Below are 17,150 nucleotides of genomic sequence, written 5' to 3'. Positions count from 1 at the left end.
CAGACTAGAACTTAATTTGTGCTGATATATGGGAAAACATGCACTATTCAGAAGAACAGGTATGAGCGGGATGTAGTCAGGAAGCCGATGGTCTAAATACCGACCGCCGGCTTCTCGACTGTCAAATCCCGGCAAGGTACTAATGACAAGCGTCGAAATCCCGACTCCAGCCATTAGACCTACGCCGGGAGCCCGACGCCCGGCATACCGAACGAAGGTAAGCCAGTTGGGGGGGTGGTTGGACTTAGAGTTAGGCAACCCCCGGGAGGGTTAGGTTTAGGCTAGGGGAAGGGGGGTTAGGGTTAAGCACCCCCCTGGGAGACTTAGGGTTAGGCACCCCTAAGGGAGGGTTAGGGGGGAAAATAGGGTTAGTTATACTTACCTAATTAGCGTTCGGGATCTTCACCTCTGCCGGGCTTCCGCTGTTGGGATGTGAACCACCGGCCATGCGGCCGGCGGTAATACCTACTGCACCCGTTTGAGCAACACTGGGTTAGCTAGGGTCTGCTTAACAAAAAACAGACATGTGCCAGTAGATCAGTGGTCAGGGAACAGGGGTAAATTACCCCACATGGGGTAAAAATTAAATTCCTGGGGGTAATGGACAGACAGCCGGGCATGCATATGAATCATTCTATAATAGAATAATTCATATGCATGCTCCAGCTGTGCCGCAGGGATGCTCTAAGCCGGACACCCGCTGAGATGTTATTACCAGCGGGTGCCCGGCTCCTTCCCTGCAGCGCCATGTTAGCCGGAGGCTGGAGTTCTCTTCTGAACTCCAGCTTCCGGCTCTCTCCATGCGCACTATGGGAGAGACGTGATGACGTCTCTCCCATAGGCATTATATGGGGGCACTACTATATGATTTCCTTCCTTTCAAACCAAGGGGGTAACGTCGTCGTATCTAAATATATTTTGGGGTAAAAGGTAAAAAAGTTCCCTGACCCCTGCAAAAGATAAACGTATGTTTCATTAGACTTAATTATTTTTAATTTCATATTTGTAAAATGCAAAGCAGAGGTATTAATTTCTATTCAATGGCTAGGATTGCTTTTCATGAAAGTTACCTAAAGTGGTCAGTGCGTTTCATTGGTCAGTGATTTACACTTATTATTATTTATTTCAAGTTTCATGATATGAGTGTCAGCCTACTTTGTGCCTATAGAAACATGTGAACTCCTCCTTGTTTTCTTCAGCCACCAATTCACCCCCTGCACACTCCATCATTTATATTGATATTTATGGTTACATGTCAGTGTAAAATGACATATATGCAGGCCCTTAAATGGGTGAGTATATTTGTTTTTATAGCACGTATGTAAATAGTACTCACAAGTTTTTTGAGTTTTTTTTGTATGGTAAGTTTAAATGAACTTGTGTATACATGAAGGTGTTTTAGTGGTATAAGCAAAACCTAATTCCTTTGTTTTATGTATCTGTACAGTGCAGTACACTAACATTGCAGCTAAATGCATGTACGTACAGACGTGCTGGAACTCCTGAATGCCTTCCGCGCCTTGCACAGCATATTTCTATTTGCAGCTCTGTAATAAGACCGTTGTGTCATTTCAGCAGGCAGCCCAGGTCTATCACTGGTTGGCCTGGCAAGGCTTATTGTCAGAAACAGCTGTGGACATATTTAACCATATGTCCCATCATTACCTTTCAGAGGGACTAATGAATATGAAATTTTAGATTTTTATTTTTTTTTATTCATCCCTGGAAGTAGCAGACAGTGCTAAAAGAAAATAACCTACTGGTACATTCTGTTTCATAGTGTACGATGCCTGGATATGTGCAAGGCGAATGAGTGGTGACATTAAGGAAAATTGTCTAGGTTTAGCTTGAATGAGCCTACAGATCTGACTGGCTTACATTTAAACTGTAGGCTGAGATGTATTACTTATGATAGAACTTGTCTGTACTGACAGATTTCATAGAAGAATGATTTCTTACCCCCTATTAAGAGCTTCTTTTAGTTTTCAGTGAAATATTTGTCCGTTTTATCCAACTATGTTTTGTGCCAACGCTTTAATTTAACCATAACGTTTGAGTTCCTCAATAAATTATAGTTAAATCTTTTAACCCTTTGAAATGTATGTTACTGCAACTCTTTTTATTAAGCAAAAGGGTTAAAAGTACCATGCACAGATATTTGTTTTTTTCCCCAAAGTCACAAGCTATAAGCCTCCTCCGCGCCACCTGTATCCTAATGCCTCCAGGCGCTATTTAAAATACACCGGCATCAGTATGTTTTCATATTTAACTCTGGTCTCCTTGGTTCCCACACTAAACACAAGGGGACTTCCCGTGAACCTCGCTGTGCAGAGACACCTACTGGTTAGAGGAACACAGTTGGATTAAGCATCACTTCACCCCCCCCCCCCCCCAAACACGTTTAACTTCTAAATCCGACTGTGGAATTTTTTCCCTGGCATAGAGGCGAGCATATTTTTAAATCTAACTCCCCACTGTCTGATTAAAGAGACAGCCCTGTAATCATTTCATTTAAAGCACATTTTTAAACATTACATTTTACATTATGACACTAACTGTATTTTAGTTTCTGATTATTAGATCACACTGTTCCCAAGATGCATGTAAGTAATGTGCTAGGTTATGTGGGTTGGTTTGGAATAAATGCTATCTGTCGACTGTCTGCTGACTGTAATTGGCAATATTTTCACAATGGAGCTGATTCTGAGTAGCACGCAAAGTGGCTGTATTTGTGGGCAGCCACTGAAGCCAGATCTACTACCTTATGCTAATGCGAGATTCTGTTCAGCCAATGTGAGCCCCTCAGCCTGGCGCAATCCAGTGTGATTGCTCCCACCCCCACCACCCCCTCCCCACAGACAGAGGAGACTGCTACTGCAGTGAGCAGTCTCCAACTGCAGCCCAGCACACAGAGACCCTCCAGCAAGCCCGGGTTATTAGTACCCCCAACCCCCCCTGCCCTCGGCTCTCCTGGTTCTCGCCCTGAAATGCTCAATTTCAAGGAAAGACAGATCTGTCAAAGGTCCGTCTGACTCAAAATAGGTCGTACACACGCAAAAATGTGTAAATTTGCATATGTGCGCGTGCTGTATACGTCCTACACAGAATCAGCACCAATGTATTTCTGAAATGTCTGCAGTATATGTGAATCTATTTGGGTTAAATAAGTTTTACTAGGATATATGAATGAATAGCTCCCCTCTTGCATTCACATGCAGTAATGGACCTATTCTGAAGAGATGTCTGACTGAGGTTGTTGAGCAACAATTGTTGCTTCAAATTACTTATGCAGAGTTGGGGCCTGATTCGGCTCGGCAAGGAACGCAACTGCTTATACACGCAATCGGCCGATTGTTGGGACTGCTATCGCAGTGAGTACGCGGACGCATCGCAGAGTGATTGACTGGAAGTGCTGTTTTGTGGGTGTTAATGGAGGGGGATGGCCGGGGAAATGCAGACGTGTCAGTATGTTTGAACGCCGTTTCATGGGCCTGCATAAATTATCCCCTGCGAAGCCTTATGCCCCCTGAGGCCTGATGGCGTGCGCTAAAGTTAGCAATTTCTGAGTAAGGTCAGGGCTTGTGCAAGTGTGCGAGAGGCTGCGATGGTACTCGATTGTACCAATGGTTTTGCAGTCTTGCTAAACATTACGGATGTGTGTAAGGTAAAGTAGGCGACCTTATGTATTGCGGCGGCATTGTGATCGCAATGAATTGGCATACTATCGCAGTTGAACTGCGTGCGTCATAGCTATTGCATTCGCAGTTGCGATATGTAAGGCCCTCGTCTTTTCCATTGCTGCCAATCAGTAGGTGCTGGGTTTCTGCTGGTGGAGGGATGAAATGTGCTATGTTTTTGAACAATCTTGAGAAAGCCGGAAAAGCGTAATGGACACACACAGAAATGTATGTACTCTGGGCCTGATTCAGAGCCGCTCGTAAGCGGCCGCTCGTTCGCTCCGAGCGATGTTCGCACAACTGCGCATGCGTATGGGTCGTAATGTGCATGCGCCAACCAGTCATTGCGGTCGGAAATTGAGCGCTCGCAAAATAGCGAGTGCCTGCTAATTTGAGTGACAGGATGAGGCGTTTGTGGGTGGTAACAGGGGAAGGTGGTAACTTGAAAACGGGGAGTGGAGATCCGAACACAGGCGTGCCAAACGGTCAAAACGGGCGTTTTAAGGGTGTGCATAATTAACAAAGCAGCGTCATCGACCACGTCACTTGGTTGTTTCTTAGCCTGAACTGTTGGCATGATTGCGGTAGGAAAATCCAACCACAAGCACTGCGAGCAGTTCAGACACCTTTGGATGTACTCGATTCATCTAATAAATAGCGGAGATGACGTAGGATGCGAGTGGCCAGGGGGCGTCTTTACAAAATAGTGAGCGCATGTTTCGTTCGCTCGCTCAGGCATAGAGGCGTCAACAGACCGCAAAGAGCGAGCGCTCAATTTAAATAGCCAGCCCCTTTTTCTGAACGAGCGAGCGCAAATAGCGTTCGGCTCTGAATCAGGCCCTCTGTTTCATGGTGCAGCAGTGATCCAAGCACGTTTTAAATAGCCACGAACATAAAGAAGCTACTGGCATGTTAAGTGTATGTATATGTCTATATAGTTTTTCTTTTTTTCATGCCTTGACAGAATGTCAACTAATTCACATAATCTGCATGTGTGCAGAGTGCAAATATTTTTTTGGGCCTCAGACTGGGTTAGAGTCCTTGTATATCTTAAGCTCTGTTAAATTGCGGAGACTATATATAGATGTATTTGATCACCATATTAATTAATGCATTGACTGGCTTGATTCTCATCTAGGTGTTAGTAGTTGTTATAAGGCTATGGTGACATCCCCGTATATTGCTATTGTAACTCCACATTAAAGTGCGAGAACAGAGTAATTTATTTTTCATAGTTTGAAAACAAACAAAGCACAAACTGTACATTGAGTTGGGTAAGGTTGATATATAAATTTTTTGTGTCTTTATTGCACAAACTTGTTTATCATGATTAGTGTCTTCTAACTGTCCCATGTTTTTCAACTAGGAATAAATGTACAGTATGTCTACTTCATACCATATGCCATCTATACATTGGAAAAACAGATTATTTTAAAGTGCCAGAGGAAACATGATGCTTTATTAAATTATCAGAGATTGTCTATAATGTTACTAATAAAAAGGACGTGTCCCAAATGCTTGTTTGTGACCCCGCTATGCTCTGGACGACAGTAGATTTAGCTCATAGAGCTGAGTCACTGGTCTGTTCCTCATTACAAAGGAAACTTGGGTTACATAAAGGCAAAATAAAATCTAATGGGAAACTATGGGCACGATTCAATTAAACGCGAAGTGAATAGGGCCGGGAATGAGCTCCCAGAGCTATTCAATGCTGCGCAAAGTTAGGTCGGGGAAGGCTCGTTCTCGCACCTTAAACAGGGTGTTTAGGCGCGAGAACGGGCATTCTCCGACTAAACTTCCCTGCGCGATGCTGTTTTCCTGGTGCTAAGGGCGGAAAACAGCATTGCGCCTGGACTGTTGTTGGATTTCTGCTCGCATCACTGTAGGGATGCGAGAAGAAATCCTTATTTGGACTTAGCAGTGGAAATGAATTGAATAGCTACGGGAGCTGATTCCCAGCGCTGTTCACTTCGCGTTGAATAGAATCGTGCCCTATATAGGGTAAGTAAAAATGCAACAAATGCATTGCATGACTTTTATATTTAAAGAAAATGAAAAGCAAATATGAGTGTCATATGAAGAACTACACTTGCTAATCTAAAGTGTTGTCCATGATATATGAGGGACCCATTTTCACACTGCGTCGCCGACCCGGGTTATTTCTGGGTTGGCGCCGTTCACACTGCATCGGTGAGCAGTGGGACTCTTTTGCATGCACTTGGAGATGATCTCCCCATGTCAAGTTCAACCAGCATGCTGATTCATTTTATTTTATGGCCTGATCAGATGGCAAAACTGTTACTAGATTGCCAACTCATTCTGTAGTGTTGCAAACACCATTCATCAGTAAACTTTTTATTCATTGCAAGGATCTTGTAACTGACGTGACTACATGGTATTCCCCAGGCCACAAGCATGACATCCACCCGTACATTAAATATTCATTGTAACAGAATCTTGCATTGTGCATTATTTAAAACTGTTCTGCACTTCCCTTCATAGATCTGTGATGGTGTTGGGTTTTACTTTTTTTTTTTTTTTCTGTAATTTAAAAAGCAAGAAATTCAATTTGTTTTGCAGTTTGGGTGATAGTTGCCAATTCAGACATTTAAAACTGCATTTTTATAAATATGCTCATCTGCTTAGCGGCCACAACCCGTCACAGGGCCACCATGAACGGAGTTGAATGGCAAGGTAACGTACCATGATTCTGGTACAGGAATAAGAGCTGCCTCTATCAGCAGGGAAAGCTGGTCTATATCTGCCACCATGAAAAGTACATATATATATATATATATATATATATATATATATATATATATATATATATCTTAAATTGTAAACCATTTCATATATTAATGCACAGGTGCATTTCTCTGATATTCTGAATGAAAACATCCCCTGCTGTATGTTGGGCCTGCCACAATGCTCTTTGGCTACAAAGTTATAATCCACAAGAAGCAAGTTGCTCAATCAATTTATAAGCAGCAACAGGTGCATGAAAGGGAGGGGAGGCTATCAAGAAAAGAGAGGCCTAAATCCCCCATAACACTGCTGTCAACCAGTGACAAGACAAAACCACCTTCTATTTCTGAATAAAATACAGAAGTCTTGTTACTCACATTTGCAATATATAATGAGCTATTTGCTACTCCATGGTGCTTCTGTCTCTGCTTAGCCCTGCCTGCATCTTAAGTCTGAATGTCCCTACTTTGAATGTGCAAGCTATTGGCAGGTGACTGTGTAGTGATACACTGAGGTATGACATGTTTGATGTTCATGGGGTCAAAACTGTCACCAACTTGAAGCGAGTGTTAAAAAATTCTATAGGTCTCCCTTGGCGCAGGCCTCAGGGCACACACGTTTAGTCTGATTATAATGTCCTATAAATGTACTGGTAAGTTGTGTGCAAACAGAATTCTGTAAGCAGGACATAGGGAATCCTATAATTACATTCCCTACATTATATTTGTAATGATTTCTAGTTGTCTCTGGTTTTTAATGAGTTAAGATTAATCCGTACCTCTTACCAGCATGTTTCAACTTGCCATGCTCAGGAAAGGTTTTTGTGTTCCCCCATTTTCCTTTCTCCGCTCCTATGAGAACACATTCTTTGAATTCTTCAATGCTGCACAGCGCCTGATTATGGGCCTTAACGACAACCCCTAGTGAGGACGACAAATTCGAAATACAATAAATGTAGATGGATTACTATGACCTGGTTTGAATGTGTGATGTTATTACATAATTACATTATGACTGTAATGTGTTCTAGGAAATCCTACAAACATTTCATTGTTAAACACTTTGCTTGGATTATTTTTCTACATAAATTACAAATCTTCTACTATTCTTATTAGCTCCAGTTACTATCTATGGATTTAGCTTGCTTCTAAATGAAGCTCGTGCACGCCTATGTTATTAACAAGTGTCTGTCATGTGTTTCCATGGCCCTGTCAGAATGTGTGAATTTGATATGATCCGTTCCACATTGCTGTCCTTGTAACTCTAATTTTTGTGCAGCATAAAAAGCACTGTACATTAGTTGAAAAGTACAGCTGATGCACATGACCAGCCCCATAGGAGTACATTTTTGTAAGACAGAATGGGAATCTCTAATTTCATTAGTTTTAAAACCTGTTTACATGCAGATTGTAGGTTTTGCAGCTACCTGACAAGGAGATGTAGTTAAAATACCGGCTGTGGAGATGCCAGCGCCCGAATCCTGACAGTAAGTACGGGAGGGGAGCGGTGTTAGGGTTGGGCTGTGGGGTAAGTTTAGTAGTGTTCACTCTAGCTTCGGGGACATGGCCATTGAAAAGAGGGCATGTCTATAAGACACTCTTGGGGGCGTGCCCGGCACTTACGGAAACGCCAGGCAGCCCCCAATCGCTGCCGACAGGGAGAATAGATGCGCCCGGCGTCTATTATGCGGTGGTGACCAGGTCACCGCATATTTCCCAACCTGCGGGACACTGCGACCAGCGGGTGAAGACTGCACCCGCAGGCTCTGAGGGCAGGGCGCTTTTTGCCCTCCGGAAGGAGGGCAGGGTGCCGCACCCAGCTAAAAGTCTAGCTGGAACGCTAGGTTAGGATACTTACCGACAGGTGTCTGTATGCTAATCCTATCGGGATTCTGATCGCCGAGAACCCGAGCGCTAGCTTCCCGTACTCAACGAGATGCGAGGGTGTAAATGAGAGTACTGAGAATACCTTTTTTATGAACTAGCTCTTGCCCGTGACTTCACCCATGATGAAATTGCTGTTGCCACCATTTTTTTTTTTTTTTTTCTCATTTGAGGTGTTCTAGTTGTATTGCTTTTTCAAAGGGGCCCTGTCGCAGGAGTGGCCACGTGACCAACAGCTCTATACTGCCTGGTGGCAGCAGCACCTTCACTCACACCAATGTCAGTGTGTGCCCTGTGCACTCTCTTATGTAGCCTATCTTATTCAGGGAAACGCGGGCCCAAGCAGCTCCCCCCCCCCCCCCAACTCCTTACAAGCCATGTGCATAGTACCACACCTATCTCTTGCATTGATGATGTCAATAAATTTTGATTTTGTTATTGCTCCACTATAACTTTACGGATGGAGATGAGACAAAGTGCAGGTTATTTCTAGGCGTTTCCACTACAAAACAATGCAGTTTTCAGGAAAATCGGTTCATTAGTCTTTGCGCCAATGTGGAACAAACAGACATACACACAATTCTTATAATATTAGTATAGATAAAATAATGGTGGCACTCCATGAAGCTTCATATGTATGAAGCGGGATGTGTAGAAAGTTTTAATTAGTTCATTAAACAGGGGCTTCATAAGTCTTGCATAGAACAAATGCATCATTGTTTGTAGACATTTATGAAAGTGGTCAGTGCAGTTTATATATCTATATTTTTACAGATCTTATAATCTTTTCTATCTAGATATGGTTGATATGTTGCAGATTCTATAACCCATTATATATTTTTGATTAAAAAATGAGGAACCCGGTAATGGTTCATTCTAGCAGTGAGCTGGGATAAACACCATCTCTCCTCCACCCCTCCTTTCCCCCATTTCCCTCGGTCTGGTATAATAGATGACACATTGCCTGGTTAATGGTAGACAGCAGAGCAGCATACAGTAGAGGAGGGCGGAGGGAGAGTGGAGTGTTGTATTGTTTAGTTTGGGATGTAATCTCTCGGTTGCCCAGCGACCAGCTCGTGGATACGGGAGTGGACTGCAGTTGCTCCTAGCAACCGTTGTTTGCAGAGTAACAATCCGTAGGAGAGCAAACAGAGCCAAGCATGGCAGCCTGTGCTTTACGCATGGAACATCTGCATCTGTTTTTCTACTGATTAAACATGGTCTGACCTACGCTCTCACTGAAATCTCTGCATTGCTCTCTATTTAAACAGTTATTTTATATGTTAGATTTCGTTTCATACTTATCTTAAGAGCACAGGCATAAATGTATCTGGATTTTGTTGAAGTATAAAATCCATTCTGACACTATTCTGCTGAATGGTTTAGTATGTAAAGCGTTCTATTAACAGTTGTCACTAGAAAAACCATAAACTTTAAGACTTTACATCATTACTAAGAATTATGTTTTGTTTTTCAAATGTGAATATTACCTCCTAAGTGCAGTTTTCTATAAAGTATTCGCTTATTTAGTTTGTCTGCATCCCCCACAGTTACTGCAATTTTTTTGTCATCCTATAACTCTAGCACTGCCCCCAGTTATGTCATGCTTCAAGGATTTCAGGCACACTGCACCTCACCTCCCCATTCACACCACCGCACCTCCCCATGATGTTATATTGAGTCTCACAGATACTGTAACTGATGTGGTGGGTTTAAAACCCACCACATCAATTACAATATCTGTGAGAATTAATATAGTATGCATGTATGCATGGATTTGTTAGTCCTGGGCATTAATATTTGTGTTCCTCCCATAAAAAAATGTGAATTTATAAGATGGTATTTCATGTTTTCAAAGGACAACTATGCCTGTTTTCTAATGTCCTAAACTGGGAACATGTTTAATAGTTTTCAACTCCTTTATTTAAAAAAAAAAAAAAAAAAAACGCGTCATAAAAACTTTACTCCTATATCTTCCCTCTTGGTGACTGAGCCTACCCCCATTCTGCATCATATCTGCACCTGATTAGATTGTAAGTTCTGTGGCCTACTTTCCTCCTGTTGATTTGTCTGTTCCCAACTCGCCAAGATGAGCTTCCTTGTATTTGTTTGTTTCATTTTCATTCTTATCTATTTGGCCACTATTTTTTTTTTTTTTTTTTGGTTTAGTGTTTTTTTTTTTTTTTGTCTGTTTTATGTATGTGTGTTTCCCCACTGTTTGGTGCTACAAAATATCGTGACCACCTGTAAGTAAATAAAGGCGATAAGTGTTCATTGCAATCGCCAATTCAAAAATATGTTGACTGTTAAGATGTTTGGTAATTCTTCTCCTCTTTCCCTATTGTGCATAATAACAGTTGCTCCCTGTAAGATATCCCAACATTGTTCTGAGCATGCTCTGAGATTCTCCTCAAAGCAGAATAATTAAGGAAATGAGAGAGCAGAAGCCATTAACCTCCTCCTGGTTGAGGTCCACGGCACAATTATTGAACACCACTAAATAAGTTGTGTGTATGTGTGTGTGTATATATATATATATATATATATATATTTTTTTTTTTAATGAGTACTGTGGCAGGTATGAAAAAAATGCTAGAGTAAGGATGCTTTCAAAAATAGAGGTGTTAATTGTTTGTTTTTATCAATTAACAAAATGCAAAGTGAACAGAAGTGGAATCTAAATCAAATCAATATTTGGTGTGACCACCCTTTGCCTTCAAAACAGCATCAATTCTTTTAGGTACACATGCACATAGTTTTTGAAGGAACTCTGCAGGGAGGTTGTTCCAAACATCTTGAAGAACTAACCACAGATCTTCTGTGGATGTAGGCTTGCTCAAAACCTCTCTTTATGTAATCCCAGACAGACTTGATGATGTTGAGATCACGGCTCTCTTGGGGGGCCATATCATCACTTCCAGGACTCCTTGTTCTTCTTTACGCTGAAGATAGTTCTTGATGATATTGGCTGTATGCTTGGGGTCGTTGTCCTGCTGCAGAATAAATTTGGAGCCAATCAGATGCCTCCCTGAGAGCATTGCATGATGGATAAGTACCTGCCTGTATTTCCCAGCATTGAGGGCACCGTTAATCCTGACCAAATCCCCAACTCCATTTGCTGAAATGCAGACCCAAACTTGCTAGGAACCTCCACCATGCTTCACTGTTGCCTGCAGTCACTCATTATCGTACTGGTTTCCAGCCCTTCGATGAGCAAACTGCCTTCTGTTACAGCTACACATTTAAAATTTTGACTCATCAGTCCAGTGACCTGCTGCCATTTTTCTGCACTACGCTTTCTGTTTCCTTGCATAGTTGAGTTGCTTGGTCTTATTTCCACATTGAAGGTATGGCTTTTTGGCTGCAATTCTTCCATGAAGACCATTTCTGGCCAGACTTCTTCGAACAGTAGATGGTGTACCTGGGTCTCACTGGTTTCTGCCAGTTCTGAGCTGATGGCAGTGCTGGACATCTTCCAATTTCGAAGGGAAGTAAGCATGATGTGTCTTTCATCTGATGCACCAAGTTACCTTGGCTGACCATTGCGTCTACGGTCCTCAAAGTTGCCCGTTTGTTTGTGCTTCTTCAAAAGAGCTTGAACAGCGCATCTTGAAACCCCAGTCTGCTTTGAAATCTCTGCCTGGGAGAGACCTTGCTGATGCAGTATATCTACTTTGTGTCTTGTTACTGTGGTCAATCTTGCCATGGTGTGTGACCTGTGACATGAAACTGTCTTCCACAACCTCACCTTTGTAGCAGAGTTTGGCTGTTCCTCACCCAGTTTTAAGCCTCCTACACAGCTGTTTGTGTTTGTTAATGACTGTTTCTACCTACATATGAAAATGATAATCAGTATCACCTGTTTGGTATGATTAGTTAATCATACACCTGACTATAATCCTACAAAATCCCTGAGTTTGTACAAGTGTACTGAGAAGAATTGATGCTGTTTTGAAGGCAGAGGGTGGTCACACCAAATATTGATTTTATTTAGATTCCTCTTCTGTTCACTTTTCATTTTGTTAATTGATAAAAATAAACTAATAACACTTCTATTCTTGAAACCATTCTTACTTTGCAGCATTTTTTCCACAAAACTTTTGCACAGTAGTGTGTGTGTGTGTGTGTGTGTGTGTGTGTGTGTTAGATATCCATCTGTCTTTCCTGCTTAACCTCCTCCTTCATACTCTACTCCAGTTATATGTTGAAGCTGCTCTTTATATGTAAATTTACTATTTAATTTGTGCTTTTTAAAGAGGTTTTCAGTCCTGATGTGGATACCATAATATTGACATGTCATGAATGATGACATTTGGTGTGCTGACCTGTTCAGAATATCTACAGATGACCTGTTAATATACACATTGTTGACATAATGCTGACACGGAATGTTGGCAGTCACCATGTCGATATATTCAATTAGGCTGCAGTTTGGGTTAGTTTTAGTTCAAAATACCAGTGTCAGCATTGTGACTGTCGACATTTCCATTGTCAACATTTTTTAATGTCAACCTCATACCACACCCTTTTAAAGATTGTTAAATTATGTTGTCTGCTCTTATTTTGTCTACTGAGGAAATGCTTATTGCGGGCTACCATATATCAGCGAAGAACCAGGATCGTTTCCCACTATGGTTTTTTTTTTTTTTTTTTTACCTAATCTTAAATGGAGCGAGTGCTATTGTTCATGCCACATACACCTTTTTTGTGTAATTTTCTATTATGTTGGCATATATAATACAAGGCTATTCAATTTCAGAACTGTTATACTATCCAACAAAGTATGAAACTGTAAAGTTTTTAATGGGAGAACTATCTACTTTCCAAGTTGTAGGAGGCATACAATACAATTTGTTTTAATATTGATAAAACATTTAAGCAAAACAAATTGGTTTATCTTCATGCTTCATCTTTCCTCTTAGATAGCAGCATGCAAAGTTCAGACAGTGGCTCAGATTCTGCGACCTCCGTCGCGTTACGAACATCCGCATCAGCCCAAGCTCCCGTAGTTCAGCCTGTACCAGCTTCCCAACAGGTAATGCCTTTTATGGTGATCATAAATTGAATGTCCCTTTTAATGCCTAGTTAGTCTAGCAGGTAGATTGTGTTTATTGTGTTTTTGCTTGAAGTACAACTGCAGTTATACTTCATTGGAGGATACTACAAAAAATCAAACCATAAAACAATTTTGTATATTAAAAAGAATATTAGTACAGTACCTTATTTTTCCATTATAGAGACATTATTAGAAAAATATGTTTTGGAAACGCCTATTGACAAATAATGGTCCAGACCACCTTTATTGCCTGCACAGAGTTGGTTGTGACTGCATTTTCAGGCAGTGACATAGTAGACTTCCACATATTATTTAAGGCAGTATAGGTTTGATGATCTGTCCTGAATGCGTGGTAAAACTTCTTGGGGACCGTGTTTTGCAGGATTTGTTTTTACTGTGCAATGGTGTCACAATTCAGGTCAACCGATCATATTTAATGATAAGAAAGTTACCAGGCCGACATGTTGCTCAAAATCGGGAAGACCACCTGATTAGTGTCTGTATACATTTGGTGTTTCGAAAAGAAATTAAATTCTAAATACATGCTACCCTAGGTTGTACGTAGTGGTATAGCTATGTTGTGGGCTGCACCAATTTTCAAGGGACTCCAGCCCATGTTGACCATCTTTAGACAGCCTTCATATTAATGTTAATGATATCAGCTATAATTACAAATTTGATCTATAATCTAAGCGTGCATATAAATAAGACACAAAGGTCAAGCTTGATCAACATTAATAATATTTAATTGAGGAAAATAAAATTTAATGAATTAAGCTTCAGGATTATCTACGTCTCTTAATCACCTTTTCCTTCCAGAGGAGTTTGTCTCAGTCGTCTGGCTCTGCTCCGAAAGGAGCACATGGTCAGGGTGTCTCTGTGCCCAGAGCTCACCAGATACAGCAGCAGGTAAAAAAGCCCCAGAAGGGTGAAGCACGAAGTCTGGCTGCTACTAATCGCCCTACTGCCTACCTGTCTGTCCTCAAGTGTCTAAACTACTGCTGGCACACTTCCCTCATTCTTCACATATTATAAATAAAGTTGGCTTTTTTGTGCTTGCTGTCCTCTAATTGTGAAGATTAAAAACTACTTGTATGTGATTATAGGTTTGGTATTTCCTTACCTGTTTGATATGCTTGATACAGTCTGCATCAAAAAAACATTTAAAGTCTATCAACCTATACTCTAACACAACACTTTCATATAGTGTTCATTCCAGACCCTGAACCTGTCCCAACCTGTGCAGTTCCCCTTTCCTGCCTGCGGTGTCGCTCTCTGCTCTGGTGCTACCAGCACAATCTGCTAATGCAACAAACTGCTGAGATACAGACCAGAGTGTGCTAAAAGCACCAGAGCAGAGCGACACCACAGGCAGGAAAGAGGAACTGCACGGATCGGGGCAAGTGCAGGGTGCTAGAATGAACACATCATTAAAAAACAAGTATTGAAGAACTTTTTGTTTTAATTCATGAAAAAAATAAAATACTTCAGTGAGGTGTTTCAAGTGTCTGTAAAGCTAGGCTTTCCCCACAGCTGTGCTATACAGTATATGCAGATTTATTTCATTAGAATGGTAGTTTGCAATTCAAGCTAATTTTGCAGTCAATTTGTTGCCTGCCTGCCTGCCTTTACCCACTTGCAGGCCAAGTGGATTTCTGTTTTTCCATTGCCATGGTTTTGCAGGTGAATGTAGTTTGTCACCTAGCAAGATAGCCGACTCCTTAAAGTGTTTGTAAGCAGACTGGCTCTAATATGAAGCAAAGCTTTCAAATATGAAAGTAATTCACAATTCTTCAGGTCCTACTAAATGGGGAGTAAGGTTTTCCAAATGACTTGTTCAATGATGTGAGATTCTGACTCCTGTCCATTTATCTGTAGGAAGAGATACCTGAGGCAGTACAAACTATCATTTTACCAAGGCAGCTGACTGAACAAAGTACATTAAAATGTACTGTACTTTCCCCTGGCCCTGGTTTCTCATGTACCCTGACAAGTCTGCATGTCATTCACCTAGAGGATCTCTGCAAGATTTAGCCTCTTCTCCATTTGGCTGAGTGTGCATAGCTTAAATATTTTTAATTCACTTTTAAATAGACCCTGCTACTTTGGAGCAAATGATGCTAGATTTATCTTTTAATGCTTGTTTTGCCTTTGTGAAGAGTTGTGTATTCCACTATTGGAATACATGTGTGACACTAATTGTCAGAACCGGTATCCTAAAGGAACACTAAACCTACAATATAAGTTGCCTACTACAAGAGGTAGTAATAACTCCTAAGCTATATATTAAAGTGCTCAGATTTTAATTGAAAATTTGACGCTGGATTTTGCTTACATTTAGCTATGCAGCTTTTCTCTCATCAGTCATGTCGGTAAATGATGCTTCGGGCTATATTTACGAAAGCCGCCGCTTCTCGGCGGGTTGGAGCTGGAAATGTAAAGCGGCACTCTCATTCAGTGTAAATCCCGGTGTGTATCCCAACTGAAGGCCACTGCACAAAGTCCGTTGTCCATAGGACAATATTTCCCTATAATCACACATTTAATTTCGTCCTAATTGGCTAATGGACTTATAAAAAGGACTATTAATAACATTAGTATATTTATATGTGTTATAATTTTGTTTAGTGCTTATAGACCATTGAAAACGAGAACAAGGCTTATAACCAGGGCTGAGGAGTCTGTAAACCAAACGGTAGACTCAGATTACGCTAGTTTACCGACTCCACTGCCCTTGTTATATCCAATATAGGAAAAATACATTTTGAAGTAACTAGTTCAGTCAGTTCAATGTTACACAATTCCTGCATAATCAGATATGCCCCTTACACATCGGAACTTTCATTTGAGTTGCTATTTGCAGCCAGCCATGTTTGAGAGAGGAAGGGCAATCTAGTTGTAATGTTGACGACGTGACAGGTTTAAGAATTTCCCCTGGTGTGAAGGTCTATATTTTCCAGTGTTTCCCATTGAAGTATGGAGCTTGCAGAGTTACTGTTTTATTGCGGTCATTGGCCACTAACAAGCTGCTGTACCCTGTCCACTTCTGTGTGCACCAAGGAGAGTGTGGCTGCTTCTAACATTACAGCTACTGTCCCACTGCATGACTTACAGACCTATTGCATGTTTGTTGGATATAAGTGTACATGATCTGTATGTATTGCTACAAATACTGCTGCTATGGTTTGGCCTGTTATCATTGGTTTATCACTGTGATCAATTATCTTTTATTTCCTTCTTACCACAATAAACAGCATAGAAAGACTTCAATAAAAGATCTGAGGTGTGAGAGAGGGATTAAGTTTCGCCAAACTAATACTTCATACATTTAACAGTGTTTTCATTTGCAGATCTACTTTAACATACTTTATGGGGAGATGTATCAAGCTTTGGAGAGAAAGAAAGTGGAGACATTGCCCAAAGCAACAAATTGGCTTCTAACTGTCCTTTATCTAGCGCAGGATATGAAATGGCAGGTGCTGATTGGTTGCTTTGGGTCCATTTTATCCCTCTCCAAGGCATGAAACATCTCCCATTTATCCTGTATTTAGCAGCAATAAAAGCTTCTTGTCCTGCAAGTAGAGTACGAGTATTACAGGATTATATGGTTGCTGAAATAATGACTGCTTGGGCAAGTCCAATAACCTAGGTACACAATATACTTACACAGGTGCTTAAAACAAATTTATCTTTACAGGTACAAACTGTTCAACATGTCTATCCAGCCCAAGTGCAGTATGTGGAAGGGGATACAGTGTATACCAACGGAGCTATGTGAGTTTTATATAT

General features: G+C 41.1%; 1 protein-coding gene across 2 annotated transcripts in view; it reads left to right on the top strand.

The window, feature by feature from the left end:
* Positions 1–17,150, top strand: part of RFX2 (regulatory factor X2) — a 78,805-nt gene that overhangs the window by 1,992 nt on the left and 59,663 nt on the right. The window contains exons 2-4 of one of the 2 annotated variants that reach the window (XM_088448906.1): positions 13,228–13,340; positions 14,181–14,270; positions 17,059–17,135. In XM_088448906.1, coding sequence (XP_088305032.1) covers positions 13,236–13,340; positions 14,181–14,270; positions 17,059–17,135 — 272 coding nt within the window. In that variant the 5' untranslated portion in view covers positions 13,228–13,235. The remainder of the gene's footprint in view (positions 1–13,227; positions 13,341–14,180; positions 14,271–17,058; positions 17,136–17,150) is intronic. The other variant, XM_088448907.1, reaches the window with a different exon arrangement.

Source organism: Taudactylus pleione, unplaced genomic scaffold, assembly GCF_031769625.1.
Source record: "Taudactylus pleione unplaced genomic scaffold, aTauple2 ptg000471l, whole genome shotgun sequence".
NCBI lineage: Eukaryota > Metazoa > Chordata > Amphibia > Anura > Myobatrachidae > Taudactylus > Taudactylus pleione.
This window is presented reverse-complemented; position numbering and strand designations above follow the sequence as displayed.